The 16,836-nt window shown below is 44.8% G+C and overlaps 1 protein-coding gene across 8 annotated transcripts in view; it reads right to left on the bottom strand.

The window, feature by feature from the left end:
• The window catches only part of SYNCRIP (synaptotagmin binding cytoplasmic RNA interacting protein), a 50,901-nt gene that overhangs the window by 21,346 nt on the left and 12,719 nt on the right, over positions 1 to 16,836 (bottom strand). For 6 of the 8 annotated variants that reach the window (XM_063330040.1, XM_063330039.1, XM_063330043.1 and 3 more), the window contains 5 exons: positions 4,004 to 4,163; positions 3,008 to 3,126; positions 2,694 to 2,801; positions 897 to 1,010; positions 638 to 814 (listed from right to left, as the gene is read on the bottom strand). In XM_063330040.1, coding sequence (XP_063186110.1) covers positions 638 to 814; positions 897 to 1,010; positions 2,694 to 2,801; positions 3,008 to 3,126; positions 4,004 to 4,151 — 666 coding nt within the window. In that variant the 5' untranslated portion in view covers positions 4,152 to 4,163. Of the gene's footprint in view, positions 1 to 637; positions 815 to 896; positions 1,011 to 2,693; positions 2,802 to 3,007; positions 3,127 to 4,003; positions 4,164 to 5,604; positions 5,807 to 16,836 lie in introns of those variants that run through there. The other 2 variants (XM_063330047.1, XM_063330041.1) reach the window with 2 other exon arrangements.

Here is a 16,836-nt window from a genome sequence, read left to right as displayed (position 1 = left end):
TCCCCCCTCTTTTTTAGTGATGGATACTTCATGCATAAAACCTGGAAAGCTTTTTAAGAGTAGCCATTCCTTATATCAAACTACTTCACACCTCTGTGTAAAACAGAGGACATGTTTTTTTAACCTGGCAGGATTTATGACTTTTTCCAGTCAGTTTCAGCAAACGGAACAGATATTAACACTCAAGAGTAATTATTTCTCATATGAAGTATCTTATGAAATCCTGTGACTTCAGAAGCCTCCTTCCAGCACGAGGCCCCCTGCTGGTGCAGGAACAAATCAGAATATCACAGACAACCTGACCAACACTTCCCTTGTAGCACAGCAACCCAAACACCACTTCTCTACAAAACTCATCCAGATGCAGATAGCTCAGAAGTCACTACTGCTAATACAACTTTTATTAATGACAAAGGCTCATCTAACTGGACCAAACAGCAGTCCATCGGCTTTTTTTTTTTCCTCCTGGTCGCTAATACAGCCAGCCAGTAAAAATTTATACACAATGTGGAAATATTTAAAAATACCTCCAGGACATTTATGAAACGATCTAGCAACGACAGTTTCATCTTGAGCAGCTGTCCTGATCCTAATGCTTATAAGCTAGAGAGCATTCTTAAAAAAAAAAAATTCTTACCAGTTTAACAGCTTCCTGAGCTGCCTCTTTAGTACAAAAAGTGACAAAGGCATATCCTCTATTTAGACCTGTTAGTGGATCCATCATTAAGCGGAGATCCCATATAGGGCCAGCTTTCTCAAATAATGGAACAAGTTCATCTTCAAACAAGTCTCTTGGAATCTTGCCCACAAATATCTACAGCAGACAAACAGAGAGTTGTTTATAAAAAAGAAAACTTCTTATGAATAAGAATACATCTACATAAACATGTCCTTACCTCTGTACCAACAGAAGGTTGCTGTCCTGAATATACAGACTCTGGAGGGGGACCACCATACTTTCTCTGTCCAGTAGTCACATCAAGAGTGTAGCCGGTTCTCTCCAAGAGTGCCTTCAAGTGAGAAACTTAAAATTTTAAAATCATGTAGAAATTGAGCTATTTTAGATGCAATTCATTCACAGACATGCTTATAATACCTCTTGAACTGTATTGCTTTGAAACTCGCACAGGCGAACAAGCCTACTGTAGTACTTCAACAAGAACCTTGCAAAACAATTATTAGAACTATCAGGCAAAGAAAGACTCTAAAAAATTAGAGATTCACACAGTTTTTCCAATTCCTTCATTTTCATACACAAAAAAAAAGGCCAAGTAATATAATAACAAGCTTCCCTTTAATTAGAAAGATCTTAGTCTGAGCCACTTCTTGTTTTGGCATGTCCAATCCTGCAAACATTTATGCATAGGAGTTCCCGTCACTTAATGAGATTACTCATAAGTGTGAAGTTAAAGAACACATGTTTAAGCACTTACACCCCTGGAACACTGTACTGACTGCTTCGGTTATCCCACCACTGAAGTGGTAGTACTACTTCCTTTCTCCTTGTGAGCACATACAGCATTCCCAGCACAACTGATCCTCACCAGAATCACTGCATACAGTTACAGATATGCTACCAATTTAAAATGTTAGATGAAATTCAGTATGCAAATATATAATGAGAAATTCCTCTGAAATTAGTCTTTCTTGATAATTTCGTACAGAGACAAATCAACTCTATACACAAAGAAACAGCACATTAAACAAGCCTAATTAGAATCAAGAGTTAGCAATTTCACAACTGGAAAATTGCAAAGTTATTTTAAATGCTATAGCCATCACCAGTAAAAGCTATGCTACTTTAAGTTAGTTAACCAAGTCCTCATACTGTTGGTGTTTTATGTGGTAGTGACAAAAACTGTATCGGGTTTTGGAATTTATAATTAATGGCATCCCAGCCTCAAAGCCAGGAGAAAAAAAGATTTTCTAGTTTCGCAAGCTACACAGTTATTTGCAATACATAACACATTAATTTTCCAGTTTATACATGAAAGTTAAAGATGAAAGATTCTCTCGCTTTTTGAGACATCAACTAAGCATTCTTTTCTTTTACTTAAGCTTTGGTCACGTTGCTCATCACAGAATTTTAAAATAAATCATGGTACGCCTAACTCTTGAGACAGGAGTTTCTTGCTAGCAAAAGACTCAGTCCAAGTAATAACGTGTCCATTACTAAGACTGTTTGGGGTACAGTTTATGAGAACAGTGATTATGCCATAAGAAGTGGGCTAAATCCTAAATCCATTACAATCTGTCTTCTCAGACACATGTGGTATCTCCTCCCTATTGTGGAGTTGCTTTAAACCTGAACTGAAGAAAAAAAAAAAAAAAGAAAGAAAAACAACCACCAGTAGCTGAAGTTATGCACTCTGAACTCCAAGATCTATGCTGACAAGCTTTCAAAAACTTTTAACTGTGAAATAGTAGAACTGTCTCAACTAGACATAAAGCAAACTGTCAAATCTTTTTGACTTTTATATACATTCAGTTCCAGTAATTAACAGTATATTAAGTTTCCTCTTGATGAGGATGAAGCACAAGATAAAAATGCAAGTGACAGCTTCCAAATAACGACAAATAATCTAAAATAGCATTTCAAGAAAAACACAGTCCCAAAACAATCAAGGTATCTGTCACAATAGCTTTGAAAAAACACAGATAGATTGCATAACACTTATGTTTTAGGCACATACCTTAATTTTTGCCTCATCTGGTCCTTTGCTAGAATCAGCCACCTTGGTCCCCTGTTTTTCCCTCTGCCTGTATGTCTTCATGACTCCACATAAAAAGGCACTTTTGTTCTGCAAAAGATATATTAATCTTCAGTTCTGAAAACACGGAAAGCCAGAATCTTAATTTTACATTGAACTAATACAGTGCCTGTTTTACACATCACATATGGATCACTGAAGAGACTTAAGCAAACCTCTTGCCAGTCAACTAGCAGTCAATTATTATATTGACTGCTATACAGTCAACAATTATATTCCAAATTGCTTAACATTACCTGAACATGTGAGAGATCACTGTCTTTAAACTGCTGAAGCACTGCCAATGCACCTTCTTCATTAAATTCCTTTAAAGCTTCAATAGCTCTTTCATCTAGATCACTATGTGCAACTAGCCCTAGAGAAAAGAAAAAAATTACCAATTATATTTGGGCAGCAATCTCTGTTTAACCGCATTTAACGCATTTCAGTGACCCTTAAATCAATCACTGATTAACACAAGTTACTATACCTGAGAAATCACTTAGTCCTCTTAAAGGTAAATATTTAAGCGTATTTAACCTTTTCTCCACCAAAAAGTGTGACAAAAAAAGTTACGATTCAGAGTAACAGTTACTGCATTTATGGATTTGTTTGACTTCTGGGAAACCCAGATGCTGCATGGGCCAAGTGTATTTTCAATATCCTGAAGCTGTATTCAGAAGGATCTATTGAAACCTGACTTAGCTTACCTAGCAACGGCACCTTGGTACATTTTAAGACGACTATAAAGCCAAATGAACTGCAGCATGAAAACTGACCACTACAATCCAAAAATCAAGCTTAAAAAATGCTAGCTATTACCATGTCTGAGAGAACAAAACAATAACCTTTGCATCCATTAACTCAAATACTATGTCACAAAGTACCATTTACATGAGAAGACGAATACCAAGGCTTCAGTTACTTCCAATCACCTACAACTACTGTAAGAAATGCACAAAGAGCACATCATCTACTCCTCCTAAAAGTAATCTGTTGCCTATTCCAGCTGTTGCTATGGTCACCTGCATATTTTTCCTCCTTCCCACCCCTCAGCCCAAGTGGCCTGTCCCAAAACTTTTCTCTGAAAAATACTATGACAAATTAAAGCAGCGAATGGAAAACATCCACAGATTTTGGTAAGACTGCAGTTCCCATACTTTTGGAAACCACAAAAAGTTGCTATTTTAGCCCAAAGACAGCAGAATCCAATAAAATATTGTACGTGTGGTTTTGCAAGTTTTACATCTTACCTGCAACGTAAATTTCATCTAGTTTTTCAGCAACTTTCTGTGGTAAACCAGCATCAAGCAATGTCTGGAAATGCTCAGAATGGGTAACTGCAGCAGAAGTATCCATGGGCTCTTCAGTACCATTCCCATTAACATGTTCAGTAGCCATGTTTCCAGATATCTGTTCAAAATGCAATAAGCACCATAATTAAACTAAAAATATCTTCAAGTAGAACAATTCAAATGACAATACATGCAACAGGACTGTCCTATTCTTGGAAAAAAATAAATACCGTAGACCACTTCCCTGATACTTTTTAGTTTTGGAAGACGCACAAAATTCCTCAAAAGAAGCATTAACACAAAGGAAAGCCCTAACACCACTGCCTAGCGGGGGTGGGGTAGCTTTCACTGCAGGTTTTACACAACCCAGCCAGACACTGACTCACCTCCCTCTCTCTGTCTCTCTAACACACTCCCTAAGAGGCTCTGAACAAGTTAGAAATGGAGCAAGAAGCCAATGGCGGGGGTGGGAGGAAGAGCGAACCTGCCACATGCAGCCGCTACCGCCACTGACACCCGCCGCTGCCTCCACCTCCCGTTTGCGAGCCCGCTGCCCCCCGCAGCCAGCCGCCTCTCCAAGGCCCCAGGCGCGGCCGGGATCCCTTCCCGCCTCCGCTCCGGTGCCGGCCGGCCAAGCGAAAGGAACAAAGCGCTCTTCCCCAGTCCGCACCCACCCACGGTGGCGGCGGCAGCGGCGGCGGCCGCCATGAGCCCGATGGAAACACGTGCTCTCCGCGTTCAGATGTCCTACAACTTCCTCCAGTGACCGACTTCCCCCCCCCGCCCCCCGCCGCCGCCACCACCACCCTCCCCGCCACACTCCCGCAGGAGGAGCGGCTCCCCCCCAGCCTCAAGCCCCGGCCATTCCCCCCCACCTCTCACCCTATTCCCCCCGGAGAGCGGTTGCAACACCCCGGGCCCGATTTCACCACTCGGCCGGGAGGATCGCGGCGCCTCCCCGGCCCCACCGCCGCCGCCACCCCCTCCTGCCACACTTCTCCCCGAAACAATGCAGGGGCCCGCCGCCAGCCCCTTCTCCCGGCCGGGAAACGCCGCTGCCCGCCGCCTCACGACGTGACCGGGGCCACGCGAAACCCGGGCGGCCCCTCATCCCCACGCACACGCCCGGGCATCGAGGTCGCGGCTCCCCCCCGGCCCCTCACGGGCAATGAATGGAGCGGCAGAGCCGGCAGGACAATGAGGCGACAGCCACGCGCCCTGTGCGGGGACGGCCCGGGTCCTCCCCCGGCCGCGGCCGCCGCCACCGCCTCCCCCAGCGCCGGCCGGCTGCCGGGCCTACAGTGCGGGCACCGGCCCAGCCCGGCCGCCCCCCGCCCGACAGCAGCGGCCACGACGGCAGGCCAGCTCCTCCACCCATCGCGCAGCGCCTGCCAGCCGGGCCCCGGCCCGACAACGCTGCAGGGCCCCCACCCCGTCCGCCGTCTCAACCCCCTCCGCCGCCCGGCCCGGCCTGCTCCCACCCCGCTCGGCGGGCGGCTGCCGCCGCTCCGCGCCGCGGCCAGCCCGCTCCCCGCCGGCCTGCCCGCCGGCGCCCTGACCTGTCGCTTACGGGGAAGGGGGGGGGGAGTGAAACGCCGTGCGAAGGGGGCTCGGGGCGCGGCTAGCGGCTGGGCGTGCTGAGGAGCTGCCCCCCCTCTCTCCGCTCCCTCGCTTGTGTCCGGACAGTGTGCTGGAGCTGGCGTAAAATGGCGGCCGCTCGAGCGCTCACGCCGCTGCTGGCACCAACCCCAGCCCCTTCCACTCGGCTCGGGGGGGGGGCGGGGGACGGAGGGGAGGGAGCGGGAAGGAGGGTTGTGGTGGGGGGGGAAGAGGAGGAGGAGGCGCCGCGCGCGCTGGCGCAGCCCCAAAACCCGGGGTCTCCCAGGCAGCTCCGCAAGGGTTATCGCCTCAGCCCCGCCCCCGTCGGGCTGCCCGCGCGCGCGCTCGCGCCCGCCCCGCCCTCCCCGTCCCGCGCGCCATGCGGAGCGGCGCGCGCCGGCCGCTGGCCCGGGCGGAGCCTCCGCCGGCAGGGGCGCGCGCTGCCGGGGGGCGGTTGGGGAGGCGGCGGCGGGACGGGCCCCGTGAGGGGGGGGATGACGGCCAGGTTCGGGGCGCGCCCGGGCGACCCGGCGCCTTCCCCGTCGGCCCTGCACCTGTGCGGGCGCCGGGCGAATAAACGGGGCTGGCGGAGCGGCTGTCCGGGCCGGCGCGGGCGGGGATTGGGCGGCGAGCGGCCGTTCCCACGGCGCGCAGGTGGCACAAAGGGGGAACAGCCGCCGGCGGAGGCGGGGAGTCCCGGCCCGCGGCGGGGAGGGTGGGGGACGGACGACGGAGGAGACAAAGCCACGCAGACAAAGGGAGGGGGGAAAGAGAGAGCGGCGCTTTGTGTGGCTGCCGGCCAGCCGAGAGCCCGGCAGCGCTCCGCTCCCGCTGCAGCCGCGATCGGCCTTCCCGCTGGGGAGGCGCCTCACCCCCTGCCCCGAGGGCCTCCCGGGACTCAACCGGCCCCTTCGGTCCCCTCAGGCGGGCCCCCCCCTATTCCCCTCAGGTCCCCTCAGGCGGGCTCCCCGCAGCGGCCGCCGCCCGACCCGTCGCGGTGAGGAAGCTTTTTTTCCCAAGGGGAAACGGGAGTTTTCCTCAGCGGCCGTGAATCCGCCGAAGCGGCGGCGTTGAAGGGCAGCGGGCGTTGGTCGGCGGGGCGGGCAGGGACTGCGGCTGCCTCGGCGGCTCGACCAAACTCCCACAGGGTGCCCCGAGAAATGAGGCCTTGGCCCCACAGCCACGCTTCGAGCCTCCCTCCGTCCGTGTGTGATGTGACTTTCTGGTGCTGGCCTCAGTGGAAGGTGGCTCTAACCACGCTTACGACGTCGTCGGGTGCGGGTCCCTTCCTCGAGGTCCTTGTCACACACTCCTGAATGACATCCAGTTCCTAACTTGGGCACCTCGCACAAGGAATTCGGAAACTGACCTAATAATCTCTGCCAGACCTGTAACTCCAGATAAAGACGGCAAAGTGAAGGCAGGAAGGCACAATATTACTCATTTCCTCAGAGGCAGCTCAGCGACAAGCAGACCAACTACTGCTGCCCCTTAGCCCAGCCAAACACCTTCAGCATAACTCCAATGTTTTAAAAATACTTTAGCCTGCACATTGGAGCCAGAACAGGCTGTTAACAAGGTTAGTTCATTGTCAACAAATACATGCTGGTGTCTTAAGTATGTGAAACATATAACTGGTATTCAGTGAGATGAGAAAAACCTCCTTCAGGTACTGGAATGCGGTAAGACTTCATTAAAGACTGAACCACTCCACAGGTTAGTCTGAAATAGCAACAAATAGCTACAAATAGCAGCTGTACGCAATCAAATATTCCAGATAACTTACAATTTGAAAATGTTACTAAAAATAGTTTTTACTCAAGCTTTTCCCCCATGCTTAAAAAATCGAAACTTTCTGAAATAATTTTAGTAAAACAAAAGCTAATTTTTAGTGCAAATTTGTGTGGTATTTTTAAATCTTAAATATTTTTCTCCCTTCAAAAATTCATAACTTTCTCCAAAAATATAGCTACCACCCGGGCAAGGAGTGTAATAGCCTCAAAAACAAATTTGGAGAGCATTTTTCAGTGAAAATACTGCACCAAAACATGTTATTTTCAGGCATTTACACAAGGTGTTTCAGTGAGGTGTTTACAATACAGATGTGAGAGAGTAATATCTAAATTTCATAACTGGGTTTGTTCTCTGGGACTAATGAAAACAGCGAAAAATGTTTCATCAAAGTTCTCAGTCAGTGGATCTGACTAACTACAGGTGGCAACTCCCGATAAAGTACTTCCCACTTTCAGGCCCAGTTTTAGAGGGAAAACTTTTTATGCACTTTCCTTTTCCTCCATAAAATGGAAGTAAAAGCAATAAAAAGACTAGGATAATTAGGATAAATGCAGAGAACAGATATGCACCCTTATTTAAAATCACAGCTGACCCTGAGTCAGTTGCAACTATTCGATTCTTTGAAATTTTATGTAGAAAGGAGGAAACAAAGAGTCTGACGTGCAGTTCCCCTAAATATAGCTCAGTTATTAGCCCTGGAATCAGTAGGACAGAGACAAAAGTGGTATGCCCAGGAGAAGATCCATTAAATCATAAAATGAGTTTTCTTTTTCTTTTATTTGAATCACGTAGAATATCTATTGAAAAAATAGCTTGCCAAGAACATTTGCGGACACTTATCTGGTGATTTGGATTTACACAAGGAGTTTCACTGCATATGCCTAAAAGTTTGACAGCTTCTCACCATGATTAAAGTCATGTTAATTGCTAAATTTTCCTGGAACATGAAACCCCTACCTGCTTCTAGTGCAATTGTAACCACTGTGGAGCCCCTCTGAAGCCACAGCTGGGTGTCTGAGCATCCCCAGCACATCCACAGTAAAACCAAAGATGCTCAGAGGGCTGGAGCACCTCTCCTACGGGGACAGGCTGAGACAGTTGGGGTTGTTCAGCCTGGACAAGAGAAGGCTCTGGGGAGACATAGCAGCCTTCCAGTACCTAAAGGGGGCCTACAGGAAAGCTGGAGAGGGACTTTTTACAAGGGCATGTAGTGACAGGACAAGGAGTAATGGCTTCAAACTGGAAGAGAGTAGATTTAGATTAGATATCAGGAAGAAATTCTTTACTGTGAGGGTGGTGAGACACTGCAACAGGTTGCCCAGAGAAGCTGTGGATGCCCCATCCGTGGAAGTGTTCAAGGCCAGGCTGGATGGGGCTTTGAGCAGCCTGGTCTAGTGGGAGGTGGGTTGGAACTAGATGATCTTTAAGGTCCCTTCCAACCTAAATCATTCTATGATTCTATACCAGGACCAACAACAGAGCTGCACAGATAAAACAGTGAAAAATAAATTTAATTTGACTATAAAAGTCTAATTTTTGTTTTTGAGCTAGTTGTGTACAATTAAAGAATTATACTCTAAACAAAGTATGAAAATCTAGGAGACTTGGTAGGAATCTTACCTTCAGTTCCTATGATACCTATTGAGATTGCATGGCATTAGCCTTTTCAGAGTGTGTACACATCGGAAATTTAGGCTGAGCTGTGGAATTGGTTATACCTCAGCTGTGAAAAGCACCAGCTACAGCCTTAGAGGGGCAGATCACTCAGTTATATGGCAAATGTCATTGCCTGTAAGAACAAAACAAGCCTCCCATGCTACATCTGCCACAGCACACTTATGAAAGGATTCAGCCACTCCTGGGGTTTCTCAGCAACAGGTTTTCCAGTCCATTCCTAGCCCTAAGCCTCCTTGGTAAGACCGCCAAGTTATTAATATATCTGTATTTTATAAGGATATCTAACTTCAGGAAAGGACTGGAGTCTGCAGTTTATTCCATGTAGTGCACAGCTAGCCACTGGCCTATTTGCCCTGTAAGACCCTTGGTAAAATAAGATTATTTAGGGAAATACCTATTTAATTAAAAGCCTGTTTAATTTTTTCATTCTATCAGTCAGAGGCTCTATGACTTAAAAAATCGGTTGAGCTACAAAATACAAAGCCTGTGCCTATTAAGAGAAAAATCACAAGTCAGAAATTAAACAAAAGATGAGTCAGACATATGAACTTTTCTTCAGGAGAAAGCTTTTCATATATGACTGAATGGCTTAGTCTTTAATATGCAGATTTAAGAGTTCTTCCATTCTTAAAAGTAACTTACAATCTAAAATTGTCACATGATTTCAGCAAAAGACGACTAAACTTAAGTAATGGTAGTACTTACTTTTAACGTTCTTTCCAGTTATATCCTTTGTGTATCTCTCACTTTTCCAAAATTAGGCAGAGGTAGCACTAATTAAAACAAACGCAAGGTTATTCCCCTGTTTATTTAAACTATTTCTGAGGCTCTAACATTGACCCTTCTAACTCTTCAAATACTTCCCTTCTTCCAACTAAGTCAGGAAAACAAAAGCAGCAAAGAAAGTGTTTGAAAATCCATTGATTATGGTTCACAGGACCAGAGGCAGTGGGCATAAACTAAAACACAGGAGGTTCCTTCTGAACATCAAGAAACACTTTTTCCTTGTGAGGGTATCTGGCACAGGTCGCCCAGGGAGGTCGTGGAGTCTCCATTCTTGGAGATATTCAAAAGCCATCTAGGCATGGTCCTGGGCAGCCAGCTCTAGGTGGTCCTGCTGGAGCAGATGGATGGATTCTGTGTTGTGGTTAATTATCCTGATCTTTACAAATGCAACTCTACTGACTAATTGAAGTTACTTTTCTGAGATTTGGAAGGGGTTTTTTTTTTTGCTCCTGAATCCAAAAACCAAAGTAACTGATTTTGCACTAATTTTTAATTCTTCTATTTCTGCAAAATGGATGAGGAGTCGGCTCCTACAGATTTGACACCATCATTTCAGGGCTTTGGAAGTTGAAATCACATGTATTCTGCTAAATATTTGCCCAGATAGTCACAGGCAGAGAACAAGCCTGGCAGTGAGGAGGAATGGGGCTCTTCCAGGAATTCTTTTGGTGTCAGATTTTATATATAGACTGAAAGTCTTGAAACAACTTCTTTCTGAACGGCTTCTGTCTCCTTTCCTTATGGGTGTGCTATAGCAACAGTGCCAGTGAAAGAAAGGGTATTGGACTGCTTATTTCTGCAAAGTATCTATGTTTTTAAGCCCTTCTTTCCAATACTAGTACTTTTTCCCTCCTTCCAGTCAACATTCCCCCTCTCCCAATCAAACACTCCAGAGCTGACATTGTAAGAGAAAAGCAGAACAGAAACAGCAGAAGGTAGTTTATTTCACATTCCATTAATATCTTTAGCTTTTTTCTAATTTAAGTTAGAGGATTTTAAAACAGTTGTTTGTCAGCCATGGGCTCAGAGCAATCATTGTAGAATTCAATGTCTTTTGCAGTACATTATAGGTTAATGTGTAAGTGCTGAATGAGGTGTGGAGGAGGAGAGCACTCTATTTTTGCACACACACAAAACAGTGAAGTCACTTCCACGCGTCTGAGAAAATGCCAACTCAAAGCCATCCCAAACTGACTATTATCACTCAGAAACCAGATGCCCAGCCTTGTAACAGAGAACTATAAATGCCCTATTCTTACTGGCAAAAAAAAAAAAAGAAAGAAAAAGCAGTGTTAAGTGTTATTCAGAACCTATACCTTCAACACGGACAAGGGACAAATGAGGCAACATAACACTGGCCTACAAAGTCAGAAGTGGCACAGAGAAAAGTAGAGAATAGCTGTTCAACCTTTCTGCGAATAGAAGAATGAGGAGGCATCAAATCAAACTGGCAGATAGCCAAGCAAAAAACAGCTATTTTTACATACACGCAACTAAGCTGGGGAATTCGTTGTCACATGAAGCTTTAGGTATTTCCATAAACCCCAAAAGTAACTAGCCTAATTAATGGAAGAAACTCTCTTCTAAAATTATTAAATGCAGAGATAGCAGCCCAAGTTAAAGTCCAAAGCAAAAATTAGCGGAGGCTGGGGGGAACGTACCAGAAAGTACTTTTGTATCTATGCTCGCCCTATCTTTGCATTTTTCCGTTAGCTAATGCCCACTACTGGAGACTGAATGTCAGTCTTAACCCTTCAGTCTGATGGTACAAATACTCTGTCATTGCAGCAAGCAGAGCATGCAAAATAACTAATCTGTTCCTTTCATCCCAAACCCTTCCCACTTCCTGCAGAAGTATACGTGCCAACATTCCTCTTCCTCCAGATTCCCTCTAATCATATATTCCTCATCCCACTATAGACCTATAAAGCACAGGCTTCCTGTACCAATAGCTCACAAGCTTATCAAGGGTGAAGGAACTACATGAAGAGGCTTCCTAATCTGAAGGAAAAAAACCCCAAACCATACTGCTTTACTGTTGCTGTGGGTACAAAAGGGAGTTAAGACACAACTACTACTACCTTTTCTGTCCTGTTCCCCTGAGCATCTGATGCTTTAAAGTTCTTACACAGAGGAGTATTACCATTAGGTCAGCACCTGGCAAAGCTCAATGAAAAGAGGAGGCAAGATACTCAGTGAAGAAGTGATAAGAGAGTTGTTGCTCCCCGCCATACACCCACCCTGCTTTCATCAAATTAGCATGGAAAGGTTGGAGAAAGCAGATAGAAAACAAATCCCTCCATGTCCTAGTGCATTCTGCCTTACGAGAAGGACTTAAGCAAGAGAACTGTATGGAGCATTCCTCATCGGTATCCATATTCCAAACATCTCAAAGTCATCTCAGGACAGTAGTGCTATCCTGTCCACTTATGCAGTGTGAGGTGGCCAAGTGCTGAAGCTGCAACTCACCAAGCAGAGCCACAAGTGAAAGCTTCAATGTAGAACTTCCAGCTCTGTTTAGATCCTTCTCTGCCCAGACACCCACCCATCCCTGCCCTTACATCCCTGTACAGCAGTCCTGGAACATCTCCCTGACAAGAAGCCATCAGGATTCCAGTACTTGTCACACTTACAAAAGCCAATCGAAGGGTGGAACAAAAGGAGAGGGACCCTTGGGATCGATTTAACCCCACATGAGTTATGTTGTGCATTAAGCCCATCTCCAAAGGCAGACAGTGTGTCACTGCGTCACAGAACATTCTCTCCCAGGTCTGGGCATCTTTCCCAGGAGAGTGCAGCACAACATGGACACAGTGGCGACAGCCATGCAGTAGATGGGACAGATCATGGGCTGTTCTCCAGCCATAAGGCAAAAGTGGACACCACAGTGCATTTCCACAGCTAAGCTCTCATCCACCTTAACCTCTAAACCATGCCCAAGTATTACATGTGAGAGAATGCTAGCTGGTGCAGGCTTCAGTTGTCAGGCAGTGTTAACCCTTAACAGCATGGATGATCAGTTGTCCATGATTGGGCTCATGTCCCAGGGCTATTTAGTTTACTAGTAATGACGTTGCTGATTACTCAAGAGGGAAAGTGCCTGATGCAGCAGTTGCAATACACAGCTTTCAGGATCAGTGTTCCAAGCTACTTAACGTGTAACCAAACAACCTAAAAATCTTTTCAAGCATGGGTGAGCCCAGATAACCTCGTGTCTTCAAGGTCCTTGTAAGAATAGAACTATCTCCCCCATCCCCCCTCCTTTTACAATCCTTGCCAGGTACAAGGTAGAAGTGATTCCACAAATGCAGCGTTTCTGCAGATCCCAAGAGCAGACAATACCACCTTTTGTAAATGACTGCTTTTTTAGTTTGGTTCCCCCCCTCAAAAGATGCCTGGAATATGCTGCACTAAGGGAGTTCTCATTTACAGCACAAACTGCAGACTAGAGCACAAAGATGAGGAACTATTACTATCAGTACCTCAGGCTCTGCTTGCTGCTTTTCAGTAGTCTTCTTTTGGAAGATCTACTCTATAATTTTATTTGGGCCTTGAGAAATACTAGAATTAGATCTTAGGCTAACACAGCTTCAGCACATGTGTGTAAGTTTACCCTTTCCAGCTTGTGTAGCAGTAACCACGTATCTCTTCATTGTTTTGCACAGGGCAGCGTGGGCAACATAACCTGTTCTCAAACCCAACCAAATCGTGTAATTTAATATGGTACAACTAATACTGCTGCATTATGCTGCTAGAAGCAATAATTCAGTTCTTTAGGGAAGCAAAGTTTTAATTTTACCTAGCAACTGGGCACTAGAAAAAATAAATTGCTATTCTGTGGGGACATACGAAGAACATTATGCTTTCAATCTGCCTTCAGAAAATAAACTTAGAAGCATCTCGTTGATCTTGTAAAAATATATGGGGTTGGTTTTTCTTTTTAAAAGTTCATATCTTAAAAGTAGCAGCAAGTAAGAACAATTACAGGGAAGTTTCATTTTGAAAGCTTAAATCTATCAGGATAAATTTTTTAACAAAATCTTTTACCAGTTTATGGACTAGTTAAATACACGTCTGATAAACCTGTGAACTTGTTTATTGATGCCACTTTCAAATTAAACACTTCTAGTAGCTCTTCAGTTCTCCAACTAGAGTTATGTGCCAATGGATAGCAATGTTTGGAGGCACATGTAGAGCAGTAAGAGTAGTCAATGCAACTGTGCCAAGATATACCTTTTTACTGCCAGTATATCAATTCTCAGTTTCAGCAGGACCAGTGTAGATATCTGAGCATGTCCATAAAAGAAAAAAAAGTTAAAATCACTGATGACAGTTAACTGCAGGAGTTTCTAAATTATTCCATCCTCTTCCAAGTTCAAGTGCTTTTAGATTTTACTGCCACATCCACAGCAATAGCTTATGTATCTCCCAAGAAAAAATACAAAAAAATTCCTACAAGAGATCTTTTCATGTATACTACAAAAAGGTAAATGTTTGCAATTTACTGCCAACATTTATTGTTAAACCCTTTAAACTTCCATTAAAAGATCAGTAAATTTGATGCATAAAAAATTTTCAAGGGAGATTTTTGCCCCTCTACTCTGCTCTGGTGAGACCCCACCTGGAGTACTGCATCCAGCTCTGGAGCCCTCAATACAGGAAAGACATGGACCTGTTAGAGCAGGTCTAGAGGAGCGCCACAAAAATTATGAGAGGGATGGAACACCTCTCCTATGAGGACAGGCTGAGAGAGTTGGGATTGTTCAGCCTGGAGAAGACTCCATGAAGACATGACTGGGGCCTTTCACTACTTAAAAGGGGCCTACAGGAAAGATGGGGACAAACTTTTTAGCAGGGCCTGTTGTGATAGGACAAAGGGTATTAGCTTTAAACTAAAAGAGGGAAGATTTAGACCAGAAACAGGGAAGAAATTTTTTAAAATGAGGGTGGTGACGCACTGGCGCAGGTTTCCCAGAGAGGTGGTAGATGCCCCATTGCTGGAAACATTCAAAGTCAGGTTGGATGGGGCTCTGAGCAACCTGGTCTAGCTGAAGATGTCCCTGCTTATTGCAGGGGCGTTGGACTAGATGACCTTTAAAGGTCCCTTCCAACCCAAACTATTCTATGATTCTATGAAAACTGTTAAACAATTTCAGATCAACCGTATTGATACAGATCTGCTGTGGCCAAAAGAGGCTGTAAGCAACATGCAGAAGAATCTTTCTTTAGTCTGAAAGCATTATGAACACCTCCAGTCTAAGTACACAATAGAAAAAAAATTAGAACCAGAAATGAGGGGTAGTAAGGTGGAAATTTTTGTAAGCATGCACACTTGATGCAAATACCTTTCAAAAACAAACATGAGACATTCCCAGTTTAGCAGTTCACCTGCTTTCTATAGCTCAGCCGAGGTAGCACAGATGGGTTCTTCCACCCTCAGGCTGGTGGTGATAGTGCTGATAATACATTAGCATTTCCTCTCAGGCCCTTTCTGACTCCTCAGTTGCTAGTCAGATTTCTTAGCAAGTAATCAGTCTATGCTCCCCAGCAACAAGTACCTAAAGTTCACATTAAAGTTAAATCCCAGTAAAAAGGGAGACTGTTCCAGCCACCCACAGAAAGCAAACATCTCATGGTTACCTTTCTGTATTTATCTTAATCACCAAATTTGAGAGATAGGATTAGACTATATGAAATAGAGACAGTCCAGGAATTTTTTAAAACCTCTTCATCACACCTCTATTAGAAGCTCTAGCAGAAGCTCAGAATGTTTGCTTCCATGGCTGGATGCCAATTCAGCTCATACTTCTTTTTGCTGCTGCTAAGAAGAGGCTATCATCTTCACAGAAGTTTATTTCTGCCTTTTTCATGAATCTGAGGTGCCTGTTTCCTGGCCAGCCTTCGAAACAGTCACGGAGACAAGACCAAGTAAAACAGAGCCGATTTCTGCAGAATTAAGATCTTTCTGAACAGGAAAAATGGTTATGGTTCTTTTGAGAATACTATACAAAGAAGTAGTTGATTTTTAGCCCTGTTATATTAATTGTGAGTAGGAAAAAGCTTTACTTAAAATACTACTCGCCTTCCACCTTTTTCTAACTCCTGCTTTGCTGCCTGGAATTTTTCAGTACAGAGAGCCCAGTATCAACACTGCAGTGGGGAGGGACAGGGTTTCCCTTCCACATCTGAAACAACCTGAAGCCCAGCTAGCTATCATTCCTGATAGATTGCAATTTAGTTAATCAGTGACTTATTTGCAGGCTCTGTCCCTGATTTCTAAAGAGCAAATCACAGCTGTCAAATCACATCAATTACAGGAACTGGTCTTGTTTTTACAACTCAACAGGTGTTTGAATTTGATTATTATATCCTTGAGTCCCAGACAGAGAAAAATTTCCCAGAGACCTTTTTTTCTTCACTGAAGTTTCATATACTATTACTTTTATAGCCCTTCTGGGACTAATACTGAGTGGATATGTAGTAGTCTCTTGCAGTTTTGTATTTTTGTCTGGGTTTCTGGGATGTTTAATGTGTAACTTTTCTGGAGGAAGCACCACAGGACTAGTACAGAAGGGGAGGAACAGGATTTTTAGGAGATCAGGACAGAGCTGAGGACTACACAATAGTTTCAGACACCAAGGTTCCAACCTTGGCCCAGCTTTCTTAGCTCATGCTGGGAGATAGCCCAAGCTTCCATAGATGATCTGCTGTATGTATAGAAATTATAATTTCAGGAAAGACCAAATATGCACACCCCTTTTGACAATTTAAAAGCATTTTCCTCATGGAAAATCAACAATACTTTAAGTTTTCCTGGTCATGCTTCAGTGGAAAAATCTCAACTAGAAAACCCAAACTAGGGACAAGAAGATGCAACCAAGAGGCAAAACACCTCCAGGAGTGCTGCCTCAGAATAAGAGAATAACTCTTCTTGG

Source organism: Chroicocephalus ridibundus, chromosome 3 (genome assembly GCF_963924245.1).
Source record: "Chroicocephalus ridibundus chromosome 3, bChrRid1.1, whole genome shotgun sequence".
NCBI lineage: Eukaryota > Metazoa > Chordata > Aves > Charadriiformes > Laridae > Chroicocephalus > Chroicocephalus ridibundus.
This window is presented reverse-complemented; position numbering and strand designations above follow the sequence as displayed.